General features: G+C 39.5%; 1 protein-coding gene across 3 annotated transcripts; it reads left to right on the forward strand.

The window, feature by feature from the left end:
• Window positions 1–337: 337 nt before the first annotated feature.
• On the forward strand, window positions 338–11,455 carry muc3a (mucin 3A, cell surface associated). 3 transcript variants are annotated; one of them, XM_017427061.2, is made up of 14 exons: window positions 338–490; window positions 3,034–3,225; window positions 3,406–4,791; window positions 4,921–5,036; window positions 5,715–5,779; window positions 5,871–5,886; window positions 5,988–6,040; window positions 7,423–7,538; window positions 7,652–7,711; window positions 8,658–8,838; window positions 8,921–9,082; window positions 10,506–10,600; window positions 10,713–10,861; window positions 10,946–11,455. In XM_017427061.2, the coding sequence occupies exons 1-14, from the start codon at window positions 427–429 to the stop codon at window positions 10,988–10,990; spliced, it is 2,700 nt and encodes an 899-aa protein (XP_017282550.1). In that variant the 5' UTR covers window positions 338–426; the 3' UTR covers window positions 10,991–11,455. The 3 variants fall into 3 exon arrangements, with proteins under 3 accessions (XP_017282550.1, XP_017282551.1, XP_017282548.1); XM_017427062.2 differs by having other exon boundaries at window positions 4,366–4,791; XM_017427059.2 differs by having other exon boundaries at window positions 3,034–4,791.
• Window positions 11,456–18,726: the final 7,271 nt, after the last annotated feature.

Here is an 18,726-nt window from a genome sequence, read left to right on the forward strand (position 1 = left end):
AGACTTTTACGCTTGACTACTGCTTTAAATCATACAACACAAATAAGATGTGACAGAAAACTGACACAAAGTGGCTGCTGATGATTTAGGTCTAATTGGGTGTTGGCTTTATTAACTATCTTTGTTGTAAATTAATCACTACAGTCAATCTGGGCAGGGCAGGGATGTGATGGAGACATGTCAGAAAATGCAATAACTTGTGACATGTTAACAAGATTTTACAACATAATTTGTGCTCCTATCTTTGCCAAAGGTGCAATCAGTGACGTTGTTTTACACCTTTACTATGGGTGGGTTCATTTGTAAAAAGTAATTCCACTGAAGTCAGCTTCTTTGTAGAACCTACCAGTGCCCTGAAGACACTTCAGTGGCCAGTCAGATTTTTAAAATTTTGTGTAATTCGCCTGCCTGGACTATTTTTTGAATATGGCCTGTTCCTCACATGTTTTGGTTATCTTTGCTTTGTTCATCTATCTGTATTCTGCTGAAGGTAAGATTCCATTTACATTTTTATTTAAATCCTGTCTTATGAGTATATTTGTTTGAGACTTTTTGTACATTGTATAATAGCTGGTGGCATAGCGGAGCAGTGGTTAGAGCTGTCGCCTCACAGCAGGAAGGTTGCAGGACCACCTCCTGGCCTTTCTCTGTGGAGTTTACATGTTCATGTGCTCATATAGGTTTACTCCAGGTACTACTGTTTCCTCCCACAGACCAAAAACATACATTGTCCCTAGGTGAGAGTGTGAATGGTTGTTTGTCTCTATGTGTCCCTGTGATGGACTGGAGACCTGTCCAGGGTGTCCCCTGCCTCTCACATAGTGAATGCTGGACTTAGACACCAGCTCCCCATGACACAAAGAAAAAATGGATGTTTGGATGTGTAATAGCTGTTAAGCTAAGCGTCTAACTACATTTTGACTCTAGAGGACAAATGTCTTCTTTTGTTCATATGAACCTTCACAGCAAACGTTTTATCAATGAAACCTCAGATGAGCTAAATTTTCTCAATAACCAAAGAGTGGATGTCTTTCACCATTTCAAAGCTAATACTTTAATTTCATAAGCCATAAGAGGTTCCTTTACTTAAAGTAATGTGAATGTTTTATGTTTGTCCAGAAATATAATAACCTTAAAAATATCAAATAATGTCTTCCTTTGGATTATTCAAAGATATCTTAAATTAATATTTTAAGAACACTGAAACATGAGTTTAAAGTCAACTCTATTGGCAAAATATTACATGAACCACTGCATGGATCTTTATTGAAGCTCTCAGCAATTAAGCATTTCGCTACATCTGCAACTAATTTACTTTTGGAGTAAACCTGATTCAAGATGGCTGCCACAGCTAACCAACCTCAGCAAACACAAAAATGACTATATTTTAGTCAATTTTACAGATACTGAGCTAAAAATGTGTGTGGCAGTACTTGAGAGTCATTCACAACACATACTTTGATCGCTAACAGATGACATCAGATCGAGCATAATGTTATTTTTAAGGTTGGAACAAAACAGCTACAATTGCATCATTTTTCATCACAAGATTATTTTAATTTAAAACTTTGATATGAAGGGTGGCAGGTGACGTGCACCCCTACAAGAAATGCTTACCTTTTAATTTGTTTAAAACTGGATGTGTAGTAAAATGTAAGTCTAACATTTGAAGTACCTGTAGTAAAATGTTAACGTGTTGAATTAAATATACTACTATAAAGAAGACAAAATACTGTAAAAGCTAAGAAATAAAATCTGTTGAAGTATAAGATTTAAAAGTGTGTAAAACTAAAAACATGAAACTGGACATACAGTATTGGAGAGAGTTTAGAATAGTTTCCTATTCGCTTCCTTATAAACATAAAAGGACCTTAAAGTACCTGATAAACAACCTCTAATTTTTCTTGTAGTTTCATTTTAACGGGGAAAGACAGAAAATCCAGCCCTATAACCCAGACAGAATTCTGGCTTCTACTCTGGATATGTGCCCATGTGGACACAGATCAAAATCAATCAGTTTCATACCCTTCTGAGATCAATCTGTTATATGTATGAAGCCCACCTGTCCAAATCATTTTCTTTCATTCCAACTTCTACATCACCATGGGCAAGACTACAGAGTTGTCAGAGGTCTTTAGGGACCAGATCGTAGATCTTCATAAGACTGGAATACAAAACCATCAGCCAGAAGCTTGATGAGAAGGTAACAACTGTTGGTGCCATTATTTAGAAATGTAAGGAATTTAAAATCAATCTCCCTCGTTCGGGAGCTACAGAAGGATTAGCACAGAGCAACGTGAGGAGCTTGTAAATGATTTGAAGGTGGTTAAGATCACAGCCACCAAGAACACCACTGCTAATCCACAAAGCTGTAAAGGACTGAAAACTATTAGCTTTGAAATGGTGGAAGACATCCATTCTGCTTCTGTAAAGAGTAGTGGGCTAAAATCCCTCCTGAGATTTGTGAAAACCTGGACCCCAACAACAAAAAAGGTTTTTCCACCAAAAACTGAGTCTTGTTTTCTTGTGGATCTCATACTTATTTATCTCAATGTCATGTAAATCAGTTTGTAATGTTTATGTTGTTGTTTATTTCTAGGTGATTCTGTCTCTGTATTAAAATAAAATGACCATAAAAATTGGAGACTGTTCATTTTTTTTGATAAATGGACAAATTTACAAAAGCAACAGGGGATCAAATTATTATGTCCATGGCTGTAGTTATACAGATGCTTCAATGCGTATGCACTGCCATCCTTAATAAGAATGTCTGTGTAGTTTCTCAGTTATTCAGTTATTGGCAAATCCAAAGAGTCATTACTAAGAATTAACAGAAACCACAGAAGCACTGAATTTTAAAACCATCAGTCATGTCAGTAGTTAAAACTAGACAAAGTATAGTACTGCAGAAACTAGAAGTCCTAAGCACACAACTTCTCTGCTTGGCCTATTTTAAACAGTAAATGTTTGATATCATCAAAAGAAAATTTGTGAAATATTGCGATCCAACTTTTGTATCGTCTCATCCCACAGATGTAGTTTTTAATCCAGCTGAGACCAGTTTGAAAGGTGGATCGATAACTTCTAGAGAATCTGGTATATCTGGCTCAAATACAACCATTGATAATAGCTCAACAACAGCTGAGCCTGATGGGACAACCACACCATCTGACCCAACAAATCCAACGACATCTCTCACAACAGAGCCCACTGAAACAACCACACCATCTGACCCAACTTCTTCTACTGACCCAGCAACAACCCAGTCAACTGAAGCCACATCTGATCCGGAAATTACATCTTCTAGTGAACCTGAAACATCTGGCCCAGTTACTACAGCTTCAGCGACTGATTCAGCCCATACAGATAGCTCAGCCACAGCTGACCCTGATGCAACAACATCAGCATCTGACCCAACAAATCCAACGACATCTCTAACAACAGAGCCTACTGAAACAACCACACCATCTGACACAACTTCTTCTACTGACCCAGCAACAACCCAGTCAACTGATGCCACTACAAATCCTGAACTTACATCCTCTAGTGAACCTGAAACATCTGGCCCAGTTACTACAGCTTCAGTGACTGATTCAGCCCATACAGATAGCTCAGCCACAGCTGACCCTGATGCAACAACCACACCATCTGACCCAACAAATCCAACAAGCTCAGTAGCAACAGAGCCTACTGAAACAACCACACCATCTGACCCAACTTCTTCCACTGACCCAGCAACAACCCAGTCAACTGAAGCCACATCTGATCCGGAAATTACATCTTCTAGTGAACCTGAAACATCTGGCCCAGTTACTACAGCTTCAGCGACTGATTCAGCCCATACAGATAGCTCAGCCACAGCTGACCCTGATGCAACAACATCAGCATCTGACCCAACAAATCCAACGACATCTCTAACAACAGAGCCTACTGAAACAACCACACCATCTGACACAACTTCTTCTACTGACCCAGCAACAACCCAGTCAACTGAAGCCACATCTGATCCGGAAATTACATCTTCTAGTGAACCTGAAACATCTGGCCCAGTTACTACAGCTTCAGCGACTGATTCAGCCCATACAGATAGCTCAGCCACAGCTGACCCTGATGCAACAACATCAGCATCTGACCCAACAAATCCAACGACATCTCTAACAACAGAGCCTACTGAAACAACCACACCATCTGACACAACTTCTTCTACTGACCCAGCAACAACCCAGTCAACTGATGCCACTACAAATCCTGAACTTACATCCTCTAGTGAACCTGAAACATCTGGCCCAGTTACTACAGCTTCAGTGACTGATTCAGCCCATACAGATAGCTCAGCCACAGCTGACCCTGATGCAACAACCACACCATCTGACCCAACAAATCCAACAAGCTCAGTAGCAACAGAGCCTACTGAAACAACCACACCATCTGACCCAACTTCTTCCACTGACCCAGCAACAACCCAGTCAACTGAAGCCCCTTCAGGATCTGAAGCCACAACTGCTGCAGAATCTGGAACATCTAACTCTGTTAGTACATCCTTACCATCTGAGTCAGCCCATACAGGTGGTTCAGCACCACCAACAACACCAGAGCCTATTAAAACAACCACGTCATCCGAAATCCCTGCTTCCACTGACCCAACCATAACTCAGACAGTTAAGACAACCCCAACAGTAACGACAGCAAAACCTCTCGAATGCCAAAATGGTGGCACTTACGATGGATCCATCTGCATATGTCCTTCTGGAATTAGTGGGAATTTATGCCAAGATTTCGCCTTTACGCCAGGTACTGCTTTCTGCAGGCTTGATTATGCTTTATACAAGTCAAAATATAAATGCATAGTTGTTTTCCAATTGGTTTATATGCTATGTTCAGTATGTTCACGTTTTTTTTGTTGTTGTTTTTTTTTTTCAGAAACATTTAATCAATCAGTGGTAGTGGCAGTGGTGATCGATGAGGAATATAAAGACAAGTATGATAACACAAACTCCACCGAATACAAAGAGTTTGTTAAAAAATTCACAGATAATGTAAGTTTTTTGGATACACACAGTACTGACTTCTAAGAAACAATTTGTTTTGTGCATTTTTTTCAATGTTTTCTTATCCATCAAAAACAGAAAAGTGGTCGATTTGCATCTTACAGATAAAGTTCCAATTATACACTACCAAGTACAAAACTGTGACTTTCCACAATTTTTTCCTGTTTTGGTATTTTTATTTTATTTTAGTTATTTTTTTGCACTCAATCTACTTCTGCAGATTTTGTGCTCGTTTAACTACTTATACATCAAAACATTTGGCTCATTTGGGAATAGTGTGCTACAACTTTTAGTTTTTGTAGTTTTTTTTACTGTTTTAATCATTTAACTTTATTTATTTTTAAAAATCCCCATAGAATTACATTGAGATCTATTCAGTTTCTTTAAAAACATTGTTCTCTGAAATCTACTTTGGTATACTTGCTCTGTTTTTATCTGCATGCTCCTTTTAGCTTTTAGCTACTGTCTTGCTAAGTTTAGCATTTAGCTATGTTTCTTTCTAATTTTAGCTTTTAAAACAATTTTTTACACCTTCAAATTGCTTCATTGCTTTGAAGAGATCAGTAAACTGGTACAGAACAAAGCTCACGTAGGCTACAGAATCATAACTGACTGATAAAGATTAGCTTTTATTGTTCTTTTAACACAACTGTGTTCTTGTTTCAGATGAATAAGTATTACAGCGAAAAAAAAATACCCAATTTTCAAGAAGTTGTAGTTACTAATGTGAGGTAAACAACTTTCAAATTATTATTATTATTATTATATAACTGTTGTTAAACTGCAGAGTGATATAACCTTATTTATTTGTATTTTTCTTAGCCGTGCAAGCTCTACGGTAAGCTTGTCAGATCTATAATATTTATATTTTAATAGCACAGTAATAAATAAGAGATTTAATTGTAACACTAATTAGTAACACTTTATTCTTTATTTCAGGTAAGACTTTCCCTTGAAGCCAGAACTATCTACACCAGAACAGGAGGCAAAGGGTAAATTATTACATGGCTACTTTTATTTTATGCTGGTGTAGATTCTCGGGATCTAGTTTTATTATGTAACAAATTGTTTTATTACCTAATTTGTTATTTCAACATATGAATGCACAATACTATGACCATTTAAAAGTCACACTGGTCCCAAATGAAAGCAACATCCATTTATCCAAAGTGGGGTTGTAGAGGTAAGAGGTTTTGGAAGGAAAGGACAAAAAAAAAAGGAAGGAAATCCAGACCTCCCTCTCCCCAGAGACAATCCTCCAGCGATACATAATTCCTTCAGCAAGTTCTGTGTCTGCCCTGGGGTCTTTTTGCAGTGGCTCATGCTTGGACAATCTGCAAAGGGAGGGGCCCAGCAGGCATCCTTATCAACCACCTCAGCTGGCTCCTTTTGATGAGGAGGAGCAGCAGCTCTATTCTGCGTTCCCCCCAGATGATGGAGCTCCTCACCTTATCTCTATGGCTGAGCCCTGCCACCCTACGAAGGAAGCTCATAGGATCCAAGATCAAAGTTATGAGAAAGTAATGCTAAATTTGGAGTATTTACAATCAAGCAACCAGCAAGCCGCGCAGCCGCGTTTTGTCGAGCTGGTTTTTGAAAATGCAGAAGTATTCTAGGTCGTGTACATCATTTCGTTGCCCAACTCTGCCCACCTTGAACCTTTTTGTACCCATCTTGGCAGCTGCCTCCACATTTATAATTTAATCTACTGGAGTACACTTTAGAAATACATACAGCCAGCTTTGGACCAGTTTTTATTGATTATTATTTATAATCGGTGTGGTTTTAGACCTGGACATTTGGGGCTGTAGCCTCAGATGTTCTGTCATAAGAAGAGCTCCATGTAGGCGTCAAAATACAGCTTTAGGCTCTTAAATTATGGAAACTAAACTGAGAAGGGTTTAAGATACCTCCGACAGCTCTGTGAGTGTTTTGAAAGAACATTTATTGCACAAATTTATTGAACACGTTCATATTCACCTGCGAGCCTCTGCTACACACTCTGGGAAAAAAAGAACCCCTCACCCCAAGGAATGTTTTAAGACATTTTGAAGACTTCCCGGGGAATGTCCTTCACCAACTTGTCTGTAACAGTTGCAACGCTGTGAGATACTGGCTTTAAACTAAAACTTAGAAATAAAATGATGGGACACAGCCAGCACCAGCAATAACAGAAAATCACGCTGAGAAATAAAGAGGAGAAATCGGACAAAATTGTGACTCTTCGTGAAGTCATTGAAGAAAATAAAAATATTTTATAGACATTAAAAACTAAAGACTGAAACGCTGAAATTCTCAGAGAATAATTTAACAGCTCTGCCCATTTTAACTCACAAGTCCATAATGACGTGTGTGATTTTTTTTTCTTCTTCAGTGTTAGTGTTGCACATGATGTGGTCTTGAAAATTGTGAACAGCAATTCGGGAAATGCCTACAACAGCAGCTTGGAAAACATTAAAACTGCAGTTAACGGCCTTGTAGACTGTAAAGGTAAAATGAAAAATCCTTATCAGAGAATCCATACAAGTTTTCTTAAATTCCAAGAATTGCATTTCCTGTGAACAACAGTTAACAAAGTGCATTTTTCTCCTTTGAATTGTCAGACTGTGTTTACAATGTCAAGGAAACTCCCAATGTAGACAGAACAGAACTTGATATGGATTGTAAGTATTACTGCACTTTGTATGCAAACCTTTTTATGTAATACTTTTGTTTCAGTGACATCATTAAGGATGCCAGTGTATACTTACCTTGTTAGAATTCACCAATTATTTTTATTCCTCCCGCAGCTTTAGAACATGCAACAGGTTCCACCGTGTCAATATATATTGAACAAAAACTGGTTCAGCAGCTTGCAGAACCATCTTTAGCAGCAGTAACTCTTAGTAATGGTTTTCATGGTTTTGGAAGAATTTTGGCCCAGTCTTCTTCCCAGTGCTCCTTCGGTTTATTGAGGTTTACAGACGTTGGTTTCTGCTTTGGTATCTTAATGCTGTGACTGTAACAAAAGTCAGTCACAATGACCTAAAATAGGCAGAAAGCTGAGATTTTATTGTTAATGTAAAACCGTTTTTAACCTTATCTAGGGTCTACAAGCCAGTTTACATGTTCATTCTCTCACCTATACAGCATCTTATGCTTTACCCAGGTTTAATTAAGCATGTAAATATTAACCAACGCTTCATGAAGCAATTTATAACACCAAAACTGCCTCAGTGTTATGAAAATATAAAGCTGGAATTCCATCATCCAACAACTTTCTTCTGTGAAGCTTTGTGTCTTCCTTTGCAATGATTTAAAGATCTGAAAACAGCAGTTCAGTCATGTAAAGTCCAACTTCGTGAGACCCGTTTAAACTTTAAATTATGTTTCTGCTGTCTAAGCTTTAGATCACTCGGGTCAACTAATCTTGTCTATTTTTCACCTTTTTTCATGAATTTCATCTCTGTTGCACTATGTTCTGCTACCTAAGGACAGAACACACTGTTCCCGATAGAGCCAAATGTTTTGAAAAAAAAAAAAAGAAACCACTGGCATCCTTAATTAACAGATGTGTTGCTGAGTTAATTGCTACAGAGTTTCACATTAATCCTACCTGTGTTTGTTCAGCTGTGTGTAAAAACAACATGAAGGATTCAGGTATTGTTGAATATTACCGGGGTGTAAAAGACAACGACAAAATGATCTGTGTAACTCAGTGTGATGAGAAATATAAGGTGCATGGAGATGTTAAACGCTGCAAAAACAAGGGATCCTGCAAAGTGTTCAGTGGCCTGGGACCCACCTGCAGGTACGTTCTGAGGGATGATTTCATGTCTTTTTACAAAAGTGCTCCTCCTACTGGACCTAACTGTTGTGTCTTCTTTTGTCAGATGCCAAAATGTGGATTCCAACTGGTACATAGGCAGTGACTGCAGCATGCCGATACAGAAGACTGCTTTCTTTGCAGGATTAAGCGTGACCCTTGCTGTTCTCTTTGTGATGATTGGAGCCCTGATGGCAAACACATTCATCAGCAAACACAAACAAACAAAGTAAGCTGTGCTCTTCAGGGCATTGATAATTATTTACCCCTTGAGAACGTCAATGAGACCCGACAGGGTTAAATGTGCTAAACATAGGACAGCTGGGGTTGCACAAAAACTAGTCTCACCTGAATAGATGTGTTAAACATACACACACACCTCCAATAATAATTTGACCATGTAGGTAAAGGCAGTATTTCACACTGATGAGACTCAAAATGGTGAGAAAATATACTAATGATGAATTTTCAATTGCAGTCTCACTAAATTCTGAGTGCGACCAGAGAGCCATGCTAATAAATTTTGAAAATCACGGCCTAGTTCTGTGTCTGTGGCTAGCAGAGCTGTATTCTAGGAAGTGCATATTATTTTGTTGCCCACCTCCACCTACATTGTACCCACCTTGGCAGCTTCCCCCATGTATATGGATTGATCCATAAGTTCTCAAAGTTGGGGTTGGGACACCACTGTGCGGATTTAGAGATAATTGTTAGAAATCAGAATTAATTTTAAAAATGATTCCTAATGGCATATTTTGCCACAAGATTGGACACATTAAAGCCTCTGAGACTCACACAAAGGTTCTGGGACATCTAGGGGACTCCCTGGAGAACATTGTTCTCTAACTTGACTCCAACAGTGGCAGTCTAGTCATATACTGGCTTTAGAAATCATCAGCTGGGAGGGTAGGAGCAAACTATTGTTGCCCTCTGCATTGTGTTCAGCTTACAAAGCAGCTGTGACACAGTGGGAACCTTTGAAAAGGGGCCTGCGGTTTTTCTTAGTTTAACAGAAAAAGGTCAAATCACCACGTTAGATGTTTACCCCTCCAGATCCTAAAGAAAGAATCTAAACCAAAACCAGCGGGAACCCCAGCATCATTCCAGCTAGCAACACTTAGTTTATAAAATATCACTTTACAAACACCAGTGCATCAAAACATGAGAGTTAATAAAATGAATACACCCAGCTCTCTAAGGTTAGAACCAAAAATGAATGGGTTGGGGGTTACCACAGAAGAAATGAGGGAGGTTATACTATTGTTCTGTGTATAGTTTGTTCATACAGTCTAACTTCGGAACTGTTTGAACCTTTTTGGCAAACAAACTCCTCTTATTTCCACAAACTGTCCACTTTTTCTACAGTTTATGTATCCAAACTTTTGCCATGTTGTCAGCATAGATTAATACAAAAGGAAGTCCCAAATTCCATATTGGGTTTTTGAGAAAGAAGTAGAAGAAGGTTGGAGTTTTTGGGCACCTTTTAACATTTCTTCACAAATGTTCTAGTTGCTAATGCCATTATAGGAAACCTCACACTGCTTTCAGCCTAACAGCTGTCAGGACAAAAAGAACAATTCTCCATGTCTTCTTTTTTTTCAATGTTATGTAATATTTTAAAAAACAATGTGTTTTGTTATTTTTTTCTGCAGGAAGAAGGACATGAAAAAGAAACAGGTGAATGAGTGGTTGGATGAAGATTATGAATGGTCCCGATCCAACACCCCAGTGAATGGACTGAAAGGCAGTAAGTTTTATTTTTATTGTGCCTGCACAACCTGTAATGTTGCAGAGAGAGGTATTTAGGTTTGCTTAGTTTAGTTTGTTCATACATTTGTGTTTTTCTATGTTTCTTCTAGATTTTATAAACCCCGTGTTCACAGAAAAATATTCTGCCAACTACAATGGGGGATTTTTTCAGCAAGCCCCACCACCCTTTGACACATTTGATAGGACATTTACTAATCCTGGATACTCCCACTCCCCCACCAACGTCAACAACCTGCCGGTCAGTGCAAACCATCAGAACGAAAGAGATATCAATAACTTTTCAGGTTCTGACCACTCTTTCATTGTTTTGTTTTTTTCCCAGATGAGGATCATCAGACCTCAGGTCAGGACTTCCTGGGACATCTGACCTCAGACCAGGACTTTTTAGAACTTCTGAGCTCGGATCAGGACTTCCTGGGACTTTTGAGCGGCGCATTTCTCACAATTGCCCCTCAAACGTATTTCTTTTTCAAAATAAATGTCAGCTCTTACTGTATTTAAATTTATTGTCGTCTTTTTAAATTATTTATACTTTTGTTGCATGTTAGGTGTTTTTTTGACTTTGATTTGTTTAGAGATTAAGGAGTTTAGGTGTCAAATAATGGCACTAAGTGATTTACAGTCGTGTTAAAATATAAATGGACTGTTGGTTCCTCTGACGTAGCAAAGGAAGCCATTTAATCATGAGTTATAACATTTATAGCAGTATTCACCCAAACTAACAGTCTAAAGAGTGATTCCCATATGGAAAGACTAATCCATCAACAAGCTTCTTAAATCTGGTGTGAAAAAGTGACAACTTTAAGAAAAATTAAACATCCAACCTACAATATTTTGTTGTCTGTTCTTCTTTTTGTAATTTATTATGTACATGTTTTGCTTTTAAAGTTGATACAAATTTCACACCAAAACACGTTTGTCTCAGGGACACAGAACCTGTCTCCTTACTGAGTGATATTACAGCAGGACATTTCCATGATGTTTATACATGTGTATAATAGTTTGAACAGATGAACCTTCAGGCAGCTGGAAATTGTATCCAAGGATGAACAAGAGTTGTGGGGGTCAACAGTTTCCTTCCTGGTATCTTGGCTGATTTCTTTAGATTTTTCTCATGATCTAATGGCGCTTTTTTCCAATGGTCATTGTGTGAGAGGCAGGTGACACCATGGACAGGTTGCAAGTTCATTGAGAGACACATAGAGACAAACGTGACAAACCACCATACGCACCCTCACTCACACCTAGGGGCAATTTAGAGCTACTAATTCAATTAACCTACCATGTGTTTTTGGGTCTTTGGGAGGAAACTGGAGTACTCACAGAAAACCTACTTGTGCACAGGGAAAACACGTAAACACCACATAGAAAGACCAGAAGGGGATACTGCAACCGTCTTGTTGTGAGGCAACAGGCCTGAGCACTGCAACGCCTTAATAGAATGTAATTCAGTTCAAATAGAACCTAATATAAACATCTGCACTGGCATCAACTTCTCATTTACATGGAAATCCATGGTTATTTTCTAGCGTCAGTATTTGAAACACTTCCTTTATAGCCTGCTGCACTTCCTGCAGGAGTTTTAGAATATTTTGGACAAAATAATCACATAATGCACAATTTATGGCATTATAAAAGTTTAAAAAACAGCATTTTGAAAAGTGATGCTGCATTCTTCCAAAATGGGTTGCTGCCATCTTAAACTAGCTACAATCTTCAAAATTCTATAGCACTTCATGCAAACAATATTATTTAAACCTTTACATTGCTGTCATTTTTAAATTACAGCAAAACTATTCTAGTGCTCCTGCAGGAAATGCCCCCAGCTAGCTGCTGCTGTTGCTCTTTGTGCTTGCAAATAACCAATAATAATCAGAAAGATTTATAAAACAGCACTTGCTTTAACCATTATCAGAAACTCTGGTCTTGGTCCTGTTCAGACTAGTCATTCAGCTCCTTTCAGAATTAAACTATTTGTTAAAATGGAGGTCATTCAAAGAGCTATCTACAACAGGTAAGATACTATTTGCTCCTAACTTTTAAAATAGCCTTTTGAGTTCAGTCTCCTGTTCTGAGGATGTACAACATAAGCTGCATTTCCACTACACTATCCCAGTGTTCTTGAATTCAGGTAAAAAACAGTGATCATGTGTTTGCTCAGTGTTAGATGAAAATGTAATTAGAGACAGTAATCTATCATGTTTTTAGCTTTTGGATAGAAAGTGAAACATAGACACACACTTACACTCACACATCCCTGATACATGTTGGTTTAGAGAAGTAATTATGAGTTGAATGGGTTTTATTTTCTCTGTTCAGACTATGCAGAAAAGTTGTATGAGCATTGCACACAGGAAAATATATTTTCTCATGCAGTATCCAAATTTGACCACTAGATGGCAATCAAGTAGATAATTCCTGTCAACCTAAGCAAGTCACGTGACTGACATGGCTTGCAGGACTTCACGTTTTGCAGAAGCCTGTTATTCACTCAGTCATTCAAATCAGGTGTGTCAAAGCAGAGAAACGTCTAAAACATGCAGGACAGTGGCCCTCCAGGACCAGGATAGGACACTATTGCTTTGTCCTGGGTTTTGTCCGGGGTCTCTCCTCCCACTTGGACATGCCATAACTACCTCCCTAGGGATACTTCCAGATGTCCAGACCATCTCAACTGGCTCCTCTCAGTGAGCAGCGGCTCTACTCTGAGTCTCTCCCTGAACTTCTTACCCTGTTTCTAAGGGCAGCCCTGGCAATGTCCAACTTTCACCTTGAAGAGATCAGAATTACTGCCAGCAATGCAAACCAGACTCTTACACCATTTTTATAGGGGCCGAATGGCCGGTAGTAATGGATCCCCAATCCAATACCCACAGCACAACCCCCACAGGGTACCCCTGGGAACACTGTTGAATGCCTTTTTTTAAGTCCACAAAACACACATAGACTGGTTGGGCAAACTCTCATGCCCCCTCAAGAACTCTAGCAAGGGTAAAGAGCTGGTCCAGTGTTCCACAGTCAGAATGGAACCTGTATTGTTCCTCTTGAATCCGAGGTTAAACCATTGACCAAACTCTCTTCTCCAGCACCCCTGAATAGCCCTTACCAGGGAGGCTGAGGAATTTAGTTACCCTGTAATTGGAACACACCCTCCAGTCCCCCTCCTTGAAAAGAGGAACCACCACCCCAGTCTGCCAATCCAGAGCCACTGCCCCTGATGTCCACAGGAAGTTACAAAGGCATGTCAACCAAGACATCCCAGCAACATCCAGAGCCTTAAGAAACTCTGTGCGGATCTTGTCCACCCTCGGAGCCCTGCCACCACGGAGCTTTATAACTACCTCGATGGCCTCAGCCTCGGTTATGGACAGACCAACCCCACAGTCCCCAGACTCAGCTCCTCCATGGAAGACATGATGGTGGGATTGAGAGGGTCCACAAAATATTTCTTCCACTGCCATCACTGGTTGAGGTCAACAACCTCACCTCTACTATATACAGTGTTGATAAAGTGCTGACTTACAGTTTGCCAGAATTTTCTTGAACCTGATCGAGGAAAAAATATCACAGACACATGTCACACAAAAACTACACACTGAAAAATGAAACACCACAGACACACCACAGCAAAGTGACTTTGAGAAGTAAAATATCTTTGCTACAGAGCACCAGGTGACATAATAAAAGACCACAAATACACTGCAGCAAAGTCACACAAAAAATGCAGCACAGATACACTGCAGTGTCTCAAAAAAAATAAAACAAAGAAATTGTAGGAATGTTACACTGAAGAACAAAACAGCACAGAAACAGTGCAGCAATGTTAATGTTATACAGGGTCTGCAATGACACCGTCCCTGCCTCCTACCATATGAGATACAGTATTCCAGTTCACTAAAGTTGACAAAATGATCAAAACATAATCAAAATGCTGGGGTGTAAATATAATTTCATGAAATTGTTGAAAAACAGAAATGTTGTGTGAATATCATCTTACTGTGTTTTTTTTAAAGGTTTTACAAAGCAACAAGTGAAATTACAGCAGCTTAATGCAGATATGGGAGAACAGAGAAGAGATTGATGCTTTATGCCAAGTCAGTGTTGCTGCAGTTGCATTTAGATAATAGGCCTGGCTCAGCAACTCGCAGTCTGCTCAACGCCATTAGAGATTAGCCTGAGAAAGCTGTTTCACTGACTGCTGGATGGAGAGCAGCTCATCAGCATCATGAATCTCTAATCTGTACAGCTGCATACCAACATTTGTTAAAAAGATCTGCTGATTCACAAAAAATGAAATGCTGTAATTTGGCTCAGTGGTAGAATGTTGGATTTACAGAGTCTTGATAAAGTATTCATACCCCATGAACTTTCCCACATTTTGTCTAGTTACAACCACAAACTTATTTTACTTGGATTTTATGAGACAGACCAATACAAAGTAAAAATTTATTTACTAAAGAAATCCTGAAAAGTATAACATGCCCCTTTAATAAGTAACTAGTGTCCAGCTGTGTGTGATTTAATCTCAGTATAAATCCAGCTGTTCTGTGAAGGTTTGTTAGAGAACATTAGTGATCAAACAGCATAATGAAGACCAAGGAACCCACCTAGGATCATGGATAAAGTTGTTGAAAAGTTTAAAACAGTGTTAGGTTATAAAACAATACCCCAAGCTTTGAACATCGAACGGAGCTCTGTTCAAGCCATCATTTGAAAATGGCCATCCACCAAAACTGAGAGGCCGGATAAGGAGAGCATTAATCTGAGAAACAGTCAAGAAACCCATGTTAACTCTGGAACAGTTGTAAAGATCCACAGCTCAGGTGGAACAACTAGCTGTAATCCACAAATCTGTCCTTTATGGAAGAGTGGCAAGAAGAAAGCCATTGTTAGGGAAAAAAAAAGCCATAAGAAGTCTCATTTGCAGTTTGTCACAAGCCTTGTAGAATCACAGCAAACATGGTAGAAAACTAACACTGCACATCCCCCTGATCACACCGTCCCTACTATGAAACATGGTAGTGACAGCATCATGATGTGAGGATGCTTTTCTTCAGCAGGTAAAGGGAAGCAGGTAATCATAACTCACTGCGCTATTATGTCTAGAATATGATCATGACGTACTACACTATTTACCATTGTTGTAAAATGTGTTTATATAGGTCTTCAAAGTCTATTTATATGTATGTTGTAAAGAACCCAAACCCCTAACCCTAATCTAAATAAAACTGTTTCTGATGGTGTAGATTCTCAGTCATCCAGGCCATATCAAATACTATGAGTTTAAAAAACAAAGCAATTGGACTTCTATTCTTTAGTTGAAGACATTTCTATTCCCATCAAGGGAACATTTTCAGTTCAGAACTGGAGTGTGGAGTTCAAAGCTTCAAACTGCATGAGACATGACATGCTGTGAGTTGGTCAGTAAGTTGACTTGAAACATTTTTATTCCGTGTAATTTGGACTTTTTTCTCCCTTCAGAGATCTGGAGTTATGCATCTGCCTCATTTTACTCTGAAATTACACGTCAAACTGCCTGACCAGAGTTTAGTTCAGTTCAGTTTAGTTCAGTTGAGTACATTGATATAAGGCCAATTCACAACAGAAGTCATCTCAGGGCACTACACAGAGAAAAGAAAAATTTCAAAACACAAATGAACTCAGATCAAATCTTCATTTCGTCACAATCCTCCATCCTGAGCAGCAGATTGGCGACAGTGGAAAGGAATAACTCCCTTTAAACAAGAAGAAGGTTTCAGCAGAACCAAAACCAGGCTCAGGATCAGCAGCCATCTGCCTCGGCCAGCCGGGGCCTGAGAGGAGAACACAACCTTGTCAAAACGTCTTTATATGATGAAATGGAGATCTATTACTAGAAATCAAGGGTTGAGCCCAAACCATGACTGAAACACTTGAATTAAATAATTAACATGTGTTAATATGGTCAGTGCTGCGGTCTCATAATTTTGAGTGTGCAGGTTCCACACAGGTAGTATCAGGAAGGGTTAGGGCACAAAACAATTGACAAATTTTTGTGGAATCATGCAAGTTTGCTTACTGTGGTGACCCCTGCAGGAGGGAGCAGCTTAAAAAAAAAAACAAAGATTAACTTCTGTAGAAAAATTGAACTATCTCCAAAAATTTAGAATGGGCGAAAGTTTGAAAAAAATTTTTAGTTGAAATGTCAACCCTGTACCCCCCACCTCCAGTATCACCAAAAACAACATGAACTCACCACTCAAGCAAATTAAAAACATTAGTATTAGAGTCTTTTCTAAAACTGCAATAAAAATATGTCATAATTGATTTTAAAACTATGATGAGTGTTTATTTCAAGCTTAAAAACAGACTGCTGATCCAATTCACGCCACCACATGGGCAGAAACAGATCAGCTGAGAAATGTTTGCCTTGGATGGATTGTTGTAAATGTCAGTGAACAGTGCCTGCAGTTTTAGAGCAGAATTTATTGATCATGTAATAAACATCCAGTGGCTCTGCAGAGGCTCTTTAATTCGCTGAGAGCTCTTCATCTTTATGCTGAGTTGGACTCAGAAAGAGAAACTGCACATAAAGAGGACAATTATTTTAATTCAACAGGGGGCAAGAAACCAGCTGCAGTTTATTTTGTGTGATGTGCATCCTCATGTTGAAGAGAGCAAGTGTTAAAGAAAATGCTAAAGCTGAGTGACTTTGCTGAAATTTGTCCAAAAAGCTAAATCTGGATAGTTAAAATTAAAACGAGCAGAACAAAGACTGAAACATTCGAAACAGACACTGTAACAATAAGAACACAAGCTAAAACTGTCATATAATACTAAACACAAGAAAAATCCAAATCCCAACAGTACCCCCTCTCCAAAGGGCAGCAACTGATGCCCAAAAACAAACAAAAAAATGTGCACCCAGACATGGGAGGGAGGGGGAAACGAGGATGGAGGGACTAAAAGGAGAAACTAAGGCTTGAAACAAAAAACACATTCTTAGCAAAACAGTTTCAACAGAATGCTTCAAGGTCCGCTAAAGAGGTGTCAGCATCCTGGAGAGTGGCCTGGGAGATGCAACATACAAAAACGTGAAAAATCTGATAACTCGTACCCCAACTGATCGAGTAAATAACCAGCTGCAGAGCCCTGGAGGACCTTCCAGGGACTCTGGTAATGAAGGCCCAGAAACTGGAAACTCAGAAGCAGAAGGCCCAGGAACAAGATCAGAAAGCCCAGAAACAGGAAACAGGATCTGGAGGATCTGGAGGTGGTGCTGGAGATGCTGTAAACACTGGAGACGCTGGAGGTCCTGCAGGCTCTGGAATCTCTGGAGGTTCACAGGAGGGACAAGTGGTGGACATCTGGGCAAGCTCTCCTCCTAGCTGACTTATCCCGGAAAGGATCTCCTGGCACTCGAGGAGGTTCAGTAACCCAGATCAGAACCTAAGGGCACTCTCTATTACGAGACAAATCTTCACCTTATAACTCAGATCTGGAGTAACAGACAGAGCAGCCATTTCTCCCAGGATATGCGCGTTGATAGAGAAAAACCTCTGCGGATGAGAATGGCGCAGCTGGCAAGAAGTCTGCTGGGTCTTTTTGTAGTGGTTAAAGCATTTTGTCACATTTAGTGGAGTACTGAAGACATACCCAGAAAATGCAGACAGACTTGGGAACTTGGAGCTCAGGAAACAAAAACTCTACTCGACAAAAACCTTGACAGCAGGGAGCTATGCAGCAGCAAACATGCAGGTAAAAGCTGAATACTCTCAGTGGTAGGGTAATAACATGAAAGTAGATCCATCCAAAACTGAGACTGAACAAAGCTGGAGAAGTATGAACCATGGCAACATGATCTTTGATCTGAACGCACCAATCTCCCAGAACAAGAACCAGTATCAACCACAGTGGCAGACATCCAAGACTCAGGAATGAAGAGTTGAACTGCACCAGGGCCTGACATGATCCACATCTACTGACTGAAGAAACTGACTGCTCTCCATGAACGCCTAGCAGGACAAATGAACCAGCTGCTAACAGAAGGGTTTACTCAACTACTGGCCAATCATGTGCCTCTGTACAACATGGAAGCTCCTGTCAGGCATTGTAGCAGCTAGA

The sequence above is a fragment of the Kryptolebias marmoratus genome, linkage group LG7 (assembly GCF_001649575.2).
Source record: "Kryptolebias marmoratus isolate JLee-2015 linkage group LG7, ASM164957v2, whole genome shotgun sequence".
In the NCBI taxonomy this organism is placed as follows: domain Eukaryota; kingdom Metazoa; phylum Chordata; class Actinopteri; order Cyprinodontiformes; family Rivulidae; genus Kryptolebias; species Kryptolebias marmoratus.

Bases quoted from the DNA above. Each gene is read 5' to 3' on its own strand.
- muc3a (XM_017427059.2), top strand. From the start codon at position 427: ATGGCCTGTTCCTCACATGTTTTGGTTATCTTTGCTTTGTTCATCTAT. The intron at 8,839-8,920 runs GTACGTTCTGAG...TTCTTTTGTCAG, and splicing joins GGCCTGGGACCCACCTGCAG to ATGCCAAAATGTGGATTCCA. The intron at 10,862-10,945 runs GTCAGTGCAAAC...TTTTTTTCCCAG, and splicing joins CCAACGTCAACAACCTGCCG to ATGAGGATCATCAGACCTCA.